The sequence below is a fragment of the Eriocheir sinensis genome, unplaced genomic scaffold (assembly GCF_024679095.1).
Source record: "Eriocheir sinensis breed Jianghai 21 unplaced genomic scaffold, ASM2467909v1 Scaffold1345, whole genome shotgun sequence".
Lineage (NCBI taxonomy): Eukaryota > Metazoa > Arthropoda > Malacostraca > Decapoda > Varunidae > Eriocheir > Eriocheir sinensis.
In genome coordinates, this window is record NW_026110679.1 from 74,971 (window position 1) to 84,363 (window position 9,393).

Here is a 9,393-nt window from a genome sequence, read left to right on the forward strand (position 1 = left end):
AATGAAATAGATATGTTCTTTGAAATCCATGATCGTGATTGGATCAGCAATGCTGTTGAATATGAAGTAATTGAGAGCAAAGAACTCCGTTGTTTTCAGAAAGTCTTGGTATTGTACAATCCAAGCTTGCTTCAACTTCAATATCATTGTTTGGACCGCCGCTGTTTCATCTAGCAAGAGCATCATGTCTTTAAAAGTGTTGATGTAACTGATGTGTTTGTCCAGCACATGAATCTCACCTATCAAGAAACAAGATTGGCGAACGTAGATTTCAATCATATTTTGCAAGAGTAACAAGATTGTGTTGAGCACCACTAATTACGGAATGGAAGACGCCTATGATCTGGTAAACAATACTAAGAAACAGTCGAGCGTTTGTGTAAAACGAGTCATCAGTGCACGCGGTGTATCTTCTGAAATGATGATTGATCTTCTAAGCGGCGACAAGTCATACGAGAAAAACAAATCAGACTAGAGCGACGTGAGACCCGAAGATCGATTGGCTTTAGATTTGTCAACCTCAGCACCTAGTTACGTTTTTAGCACGCTTAGAAGATTAAATCCAGACAAACCTGTATATTTATCCATGGGTACTTTATGCCAAAAGAAGTACGATAAAAACCGGTCCAAACATTATCGGATGGAAGAAGTAGTAGGTTGGGAAGAGAACAAATGTTCAAGGAAAACAGCTTTAACCATATCTGGAATCGGAAAAGCTAGTAACGAATTTTTTTTGCCTCATTCGTTTCGACGGCTAGCTGCTGAATTATTAAAACGGTATCCTGAATATATTGTAAAGATAACCAGAAACAGAAGAAGACCTGATCTGTTGCAAAAGAGAACAATCAACCCTGACGTCGACAGACCCATAGAGACTCGAGAAATTATCGATGTCATGCGCTACAATTTTGATGTGTTGTTAAGTTTAGCCTGTGATAGTGTCTACACCAAAACTACTATAAATGTATACTGGAGAAAATTAAGAGATACGCTTTATTTAGTTTCATGATGTACCTCCTCAACCGAGAGAACCACTCTAGACATATGTCACCTTTACCCTTTAATTTCTTTAACTTTTTCTCGTTCATGTACGCCAATGGACCGAACGTTCATTCCACCACTTATTTAGCCACTATGACGTTCCTACACACCCATATGTTTAATCTGATGAGCGACGCGTCTCCAGCTGTCTCTGTGAAACGTCTTTTGAACATCGATTCTTCGATTATGAGAGGTGGTAAAGCAGCCTTGAGAGATTTCGGTTCGCCTGTCAAGACGAGCATCCACACCCGCACGCTGGTATCTTTCCTTGGCTTCGCCTATCAAATGTTACGTCTTAACTTCGCTATACTGCACGGATTAGACATAGATAGACACAATAAGTTTCTGACACGGTTTAAGTTATCCCTTGAACGTTGGTGTGACGCTCTCATATTCGTTTACTTCACATACGTGCTCTTCCACAGGTTCAGTGGTGTCAAAAAAGTGACATTGAGTCAGAGCTTGAGGATGATGCTGGGTCAGGCACATCTACATACTAACAAAGCTAGAGCCTCAAAATTGATTCAACATCAGCGTTACAACGAAGACATAGTATGTTTTAAGAATGTAATAAAAAAATAATGATCTTAAAGAAGGACGATGAAAATCATGACAACGACGATGACAACAACAACAACGTTCACTTTAAATTATCCGGTTCGACTTTATCTCATCCTCATTTGTTAGGTTTACCATTTTCTATTCAACATGCTCTCGGTTTGCCTCTCGACCTCCTTAATCCACTAGTAGCGCGTGGTCAGGTTTGCACCGCTCATGCCACTGTGGATTACGTAGATCGAGTGGGTGTGAGCGAAGCCACATTTGAGATGGACGAGATGCAGAATTACCAGATTCGAGTCTTGGTCTTTTCTGTTGATCTTTTGTTGACCAGCTTCTTTTTTCTTGGACGTCTTCTAAATCTCGGCGGTGTCGTCGTTTGCTGCGAGATTCTTTTGTAGTTGATGATTTCTTATTTGTTTCCCTGACCGATGGCGGAGAAGTCGTTCGTGATGCGAAAGGTGAATCATAATCTGCACTTGCACTTGACGAAGCGACACCTCTGCGCATGAAACCAAATATATCGTAAGGACTCAACGGTTCTTCGAATCCCGTGTCCTCTGAAAAACATCCTCCTGGTGTCTTTGGTCTCTCAATTGGGGATAAAGACGGCGGTGTATTTGTCGTATCCTCAATATAATTCTTGGATGTGTCTTTAATCTTTCTATTGTTTAAAAATCCTCCGGGTGTTCTAGGTCTATCTGGTGGTGTTCGAGGTCTATCTATTTGACGACTTGTTGTTGGTCGAACTATTTCAGAAAGGTCATGCAAGTTTGGACGACATACGAGCTGCTGTTAAACAACATTTCTCAACAGAGAAGAGATCCTTTGCCAGTATGCAAGAAGCGAAAGCTGTTCTCTACACGACGACAACGACATCCCCCTTCAAAAATAAAAAAATGAAATTGATGCCTGAAGTGGCTACATGTCTCTTGTGTGTCACTAACCCAGTGAATGTGATTTTTCAACCTTGCACTCATGGGTGTTGTTGCATGTCATGTGCCCAATCTGTATCCACATGCCCCAAATGCTGCAAGGATATTTACCGTATACAATCTATCGCCTCGTTCTCCTCATCTACATCTACACTATCATCTGTCATCTAACCCTCAAACCAACTCACCCACATTGTATCCGCATGTGCTCTTGTAATTTTTAGGAAGGATTAACCGATTGGATTGTAAGACCCCGTCATTGTTAAGAATCGTATTATAAAGTTCGACTCTGTTTGTTACACTCTTATCTGTCAAGGGAGAAGCTACTGTTAATATAATTACGGGATCTATCACACTCAATATTAAATCATTCCTACTTGTGGTATTATCCAATACATTTCCGAAATCTTCATATTTAGGCAATTGAAAGTAAAGGAAGAGTCAGCTATTGTGCGTTCTCGCTTCTGGCACTTCGTGTTACTTCTTCGTATGTTACAGACCAGAGGAGTGCAATCATTGGACATGTCGATGGATGTGTCTCCCTATTCCTCGCAAGCACCTTGCTCTTCCGAGTACACCTTTCATCTCCCGAATTGGTTGCGTATTCTTTCGCTTCCGATACGTAGCGACATTAACGGTGGTAACCTGCATTCGGCCTACGCTGCACACCTCCATGTGGTCTCGTACTTTCATCATGAGCTCGCTGAAGCGCATCAGTCTGTGTAACCACTCTTTGGGTTTAATGTATGCAGTCTCGCTGTTTGATATGACCGTCGACATCCGAGATTTGATCGATGACAGAATGAATCAGCAGATCGCACTACCCATCGGATTCGTTAGCCGAATAGAGCCTTCAATTTACTTTCAAACCATTTTTCCTCAACTCACTAATAATTATTTGTTTGTCACTACACAGACGATCAAAGAAGAGTGTGACAATCTCGGTGTAGACATGTGCAAAATCTTAACCCAAGATGAGATTGTATCTTTGGAACGCAGTAACTGTTTATGGCTGAGCATGAATCTACTGAGTAGTAACGTCAAGTCCAAAATGTATCAAGCGGTTAAAAACGCAAATGACAACGAGAAACAGAAACAAACACTCACGGAACGTATTAATGCTCATTGTCATCGAGCTTCGAACACCTTGACTAAGGTCTTAGGAGGAGCTATTGTGTTAACCAGAGGACACGAACAGAAGAATAAAGTAATTGACATAGTAGAAAAGGCCACAGTGAGAATGTACAGGGTTTCCAACAAATCTGCTGCTGTGTCTACTAGGGTTACAAGAGATCCGTCTGAACTCGAGTGTGTGTACGTGGAGACCAAGTTTCGCGTAGGAGAAGTTAATCTTTCTGATAAAAAAGGGGAATGTCTATCTAACAGAGATTACGTCTCAATAATTAACAGATGTAACGCCGCTTTGAAAAAAGGGTCCTCTTTCATCGACAGATACATTGACGCCAAACTTATGACGATCACAGACAAGCGACAATTTCTAACGGTTTTGTTAAAATTCAAAGATGGTATCACAAGAAACCAAAACGGTGTTTTTTTCGTAGGTCAGTTAATCACGTTCACACACTCCAACAGGTCACCTTCGCCGTATGGGTGCGATAGCTCCGACTTTCACACCACAGACACTGGTGTAGTGCAGAAAATCACTAACCGAAATACTCAACTCTGTTTCACCATCATGATGAGGCTAAGGTTCTTCCGGGATGTCGCAATGAGGTCGTTCAGAGTCATTTGCTGTTCTTCATCCATGAAACATTTTTGCACATCGTTCTTAAATTGCAAGCGGTCATTCAGACTTAAGACTTTGAGATAAGGAAACAAACTCTTCTGTGAATATTTTTTTTGGACGAGTTCATTTTTAGTTTCAGATTCAACTTGAACGATTCGAGCGAGAATGTTCTGTATCTGCTCATTGGTGAGAAACGGAACGATCTGTTCTACTTCAACACATACTTGTTTCTGGTTATCTGTCTGAAAACTATCATAAGCTCTTTTCATTTCTATAATCATGTCATCTATGTTGATCCCCGTCTTCATGTCGTGCTTCAGCTTGAAGAGTAGGTGTCCAGAGACAGTGTCAAAGACTTGAATGAGATTGCTGCTGTCTGCTGCATTGACCCTGAGTGGCACGTCTCCAGGAAGAATAGAAAGATGACCCATGTCTGCTATTTCCAACTTGGCCTTTTTGAAGTATCGTCCACTCTCTCCCTTAGGTTTGGTTCCTATTCGAGAGGAACAAAAGCTCGCTGTGTTTGTAATCGAACACAAGTACGCTGGAATAGGGTCCTGAAACCATATTGATGTTTTCGGTGTTGATTTGATTCAGTAAGCGATTCTGATAAGCTTTCTTGCTTTCCTTATCTTTGATCTGCAAAATCTCATCAGGTGCAATCAGAAAAACACCATTGACACGCACAAGTAGTGGATCGATTGGGATTCCTTTGATGTTGGACATGATGTACAATCCTCCTTGACTACGATTAAGCAAGTCAAGGTAGTTGGCTCCAGATGGTTTTCTGCCACATTGTAAATACGAGCTACCAGTCAGAGGACACATGGGTTGCAGTAATAAAGCGTAGCGGGGACTTTGTAGGTTTTGCAAAACATCGTATAAGCGTCGATAACAACAGATTTTTTCTTATCGACGGTAATTTTATGTTGGGTGGCAGATTAGAAAATATCAATCTTAAATCAGACATGTATGTCAGGTGTAAGATTCAAACTGAAAAACAGATCGTCCTCGAATCGATGTTCGATCCTAACACAAAATCGGCTTTCTTGAGTATGTGCATTGAAGGCACCGCTGAGACACGTGGACTCATGATGGCTGAACACATTTCGAGATTGGTGAACTACTCTTCCAATGATATCAACGAACAGAATTTCTGGTCAATGTGTGTTAACGAGGAGGAAGAAGACAGGATTGGTCCACCACCGAAGAAGCGACAACAAGTTGACGTAGTAACGTCGGCCTTAATGGCACCTGTGTGTTACTGTGTGGACGACGAGAACGCCGTCTCGCTGGAGATCTTCTACGCTCTTGCACTCGATCTCTCCAAAAATCTTAACAACAAAAGTAAAGTAGATAAACATGTTGCTAAAGCAGTTCAAAAATGTTACAGAGAAGTAGTTGATCAAAAAACAGGGCTACCTAGACTTCACAGTCTGTATTTTCTGAGATCCATGATGAACTTCATGGGTTTCATCAACAATATGTGCACTGGCGACGGAGAAATGGCTCATCACCTGGTCCAAACCATAACATCTATTGGGTTAAACATGACTCCAAAAACTGTCGTTGTTTTAGTTGGTTTAGGAAACAACTTAAAATCATCTGTTGTCAACATCGCCAAACATACTTGGTGGGATTCCTACACCGACATGGGTGCAGAAGCGCTGGTTGGAAAGGGTGATTGTTCTTCATCTGATGCTAAATTGGCTTATGTGGCTGGCAAGAAACAAATATTCGTCATCGAAGAGGTCGGGTATCAGGGGCCGTACAATCATAACAATGCTAAAAAAACAGTCAAAGCTACAGTTGATGGTGCAGGGGTAACTGCTGATGCCAATAGGATGGTAGCCTATCGGTTGTGGTCGCGAGTGTCTCAGCGAGTAATTGGTAATAACCACGACAACACCAATCCATAGACTTCACAACTAGTTGACGGGAAATCTCTTCAGTCTTGGCGCGCTGGCTTCGCGTAAGGGGCCGATTGTTATGGCGACTTTCACTGCGACAACTCAAACACACTCTGCGTTCTTACTCCGAATTTAAGTGGAAACAGGACGAAATCTTCAAGTTTTAGTGCATACAAGCAGGCAGGAGTGTCTCTAGAGTGATTTGGTCGAGGATTCAAGGTAACTTATATAAAATAGCACCATGCGTGCACTTTGAAAACGTTGTGTAAAAAATGGCAAATTTGCGTAACTTTAGGTTGAAATCTTTACGTAAAATGAATGATAACTGTAGGATAGTGAAGTCCACAGTTTTACGTATTAGGAAACAAGAAATGTACGTTTAGTTAGTGCCTACATGGCAACTCAGCTCAGTTCCCGCGTCGCCTAACTCGCCTTAGGCACGCAGTCAGCTGGGCACTTCCCCTCTGTAAAGGATTATCGCTGTCCTGCCTCTGTTTACTCTCCAAGTAAAGGACCTACAGTTATTCATCGTCTCTGTACCCTTCCCCACAACTGCAAGGATCCAGAGGACGATACAAGAAGACACAGAAGGCAGTGGATCGAGTGGAAGTTCCTCCAGGAGATTGGCGAGATTTGCAAGGTACCTAACCACACTTTAGTTGATTAAATTAAATTGAATCGACAGCAAGCTTGTTCAGTTTTATTTATTTTTTTATTTTATAAAATGTTCCAGGTTTGGGCCGGCAAGGAGAAGAAGAAGAGGGGGACAAAGATCGGCAGGCTGCCGACACCCACCGCCTCGGCTCTGCACATCACGTGCAATGCCCTGCCCGCCTCCTGCAGGGACATCATCCTCCGCAAGATCCCCGGGGTCGAGTATGTGTGCATGGGGAAGGCCAACTCTGACCCGACTGAGCACTTCGGCAAGCGCCGCACCATGTGCGGCGCCAACTACTGGACGAGCGTGCAGAACTTCATGGTGAGCAACAGGTTGGCCCAGCGCCTGCATTTGCTGAAGCTCGTCGGGTTCGTCCCCGGGGACGTGCAGGCCGACCTGGACCGGGCCAAGGCAGAGGAGAAGGAGGACGACGAGGTGATCTTGGCCCAGCTTGCCAGGGAGCTGGCCGACGACCAGCCGGACCCGCCGACGGACGAGTTGCTCCTCGCCGCGGTCGGCAACTACGCCGGCTACCTGGCCAGGAAGGTCCAGGCCAACTCCTCTGTGGCCGAGTGCTGCAAGCAGGAGCTTGCCCAGCAGGAGGAGATGAAGATTACCGTGGAGCTCGAGAGGGGCGACCCGCCCTCTGTGATTTTCGACGCCCTGGTCGAGCTGGTCGACAGGGGAGAGCTGGAGACGGGCCGGGCGGTCCTGAAGCGGCCATCTCTCCCAATGGCCCACATGGCGTCCTTCGGGATGTCGCTGTGGGACTCCCTGATGTGCAGGGAGGACAAGAAGGAGCGCAGGTTGAGGTTCCTCTCCCTTGCCATGCGCCACAGGGACGGGTTCAGGCACCTCCTGGAGTTCCTGGCGGCCTCAGACCCGACCTTGCAGGGGTACAGGTGCCAGGAGGGTCACAACCTGGCCAACACCATCTTGCCGCACATCAGCAGGTCCCTCTTCAACTGTTTCGGTGCTAATTTCTCCAAGGACGTGACCTCAGAAGCGAGGAAGAACAAGGCCTTGAAGCAGCCGACCGGCAGGAAGAGGAGCAGTATCGAGGAGGGCAGGAAGGAGACGGCGAGGAACAGGGACGTGTACAAGTCCAGGAAACTGACCGGGGCCCACAAGTCATAGGCCAAAAGGCTAAAGTGATTGTTCAGGGACGAGGGCCAGATAGCCGGCAAGACGTGCTGCGGCAATAGTGACATCGGAATTCAACCAAAATAAGTTGTGATTGTATATAGAAAAATGAATATTTTGCTTTTGTTGAGTAAAATTAAGATGTTTCTGCATGCTTTCCTCAAGTATTAAGTTTCTAATGTGAAAATTAAGTGATTTATTAGATGTTAAAAACTTACGTAAAAAATTGCACTAAATAAAAAAAATAAGTAGCTATTTCGGGCAAAAACTTATAAGATATGCTAAATATTGCTATTGATTCTGAAAATATAAGTGATTATCTCTGCATTTGGTGATGTTTGTGCATCTAGCGTAAAATCTAAGGATTTTATAGCCTTTTTAAGTTTTGTTATACTTATATAAAAAACAATTAATCGGGATTTTATTAGGGAACGACTTTGAATTTTGTGATACCGCTGCTCATGGAGACTCATATATGCCTAAGGGAGGTGCCTGTTTTAGTTTCAGGTCGCTAGCTGCTTTGGTTTTGAAAATATTTAAATTTTAAATTTTTGAAAATCGGCCCCCTGCAAATCGGCCCCGAGCCCCGTTTCCCGTCAAGAGATTGTGAAGTCTATGACCAATCTTAATAATAACAACAATAACAACAATGATGATGATGACGACGACGACGATGATGATGAGGAATTAACGTTACCACAACCACATCATGAGTTTCCTGATATTATAAGTGGCATGTCTCAAGTAGTCATGTGGTGGAATTTAAATTTAGGTTCCGTCATTTTTAAGATGTCTAAAGAAAAGAGTTTAAACAGTATAATCTCCATGGGAGAAATACCGTATAGTATACATTCTCCTGAACTGTTGGATACATCAAAATGGTTTCAAGACACTGATCCTTTACTTCGCAATTCAAAGATCATAGAAGATCATCTTGCAATGCAAGTAGATGAAGAGCAGTGGCCTAGTTTATCTTCATCGGAAAGAGTAGGACGTTACCTTAACATCATTCGCAAAGATACTTCAAATCAACTAAGACCTTTTGCAGACTGTGTCAAACACTTCAAGCGTTTTTGTGGGTTGAATGAGTGGACTATCAATAGTAAATCATCACTTGTACCCATTTCTAATGACACTGAAGATGAACACTAAACCTAATCAAAGACAACAACCCTATAGAAGAACCACTAAACCTAATCAAAGATAACAACCCTATAGAAGAACCACTAAACCTAATCAAAGACAACAACCCTATAGAAGAACCACTAAACCTAATCAAAGATAACAAACCTGTATCATTACCTACGGTGAAAAGAAACAAACCATATCGTCACATTCCATTTGTACATGTCACAAGGGAACCTCGAGAACCTCTTGTTACTCTCAAGAAATTCTGAGTTA

The 9,393-nt window shown here is 43.1% G+C and overlaps 1 protein-coding gene across 1 annotated transcript; it reads left to right on the top strand.

The window, feature by feature from the left end:
- Nucleotides 1-6,195: 6,195 nt before the first annotated feature.
- Nucleotides 6,196-8,470, top strand: LOC126989860 (uncharacterized). Its single transcript, XM_050848484.1, has 2 exons — nt 6,196-6,831; nt 6,925-8,470. The coding sequence occupies exon 2, from the start codon at nt 7,078-7,080 to the stop codon at nt 7,984-7,986; it is 909 nt and encodes a 302-aa protein (XP_050704441.1). The 5' UTR covers nt 6,196-6,831; nt 6,925-7,077; the 3' UTR covers nt 7,987-8,470.
- Nucleotides 8,471-9,393: the final 923 nt, after the last annotated feature.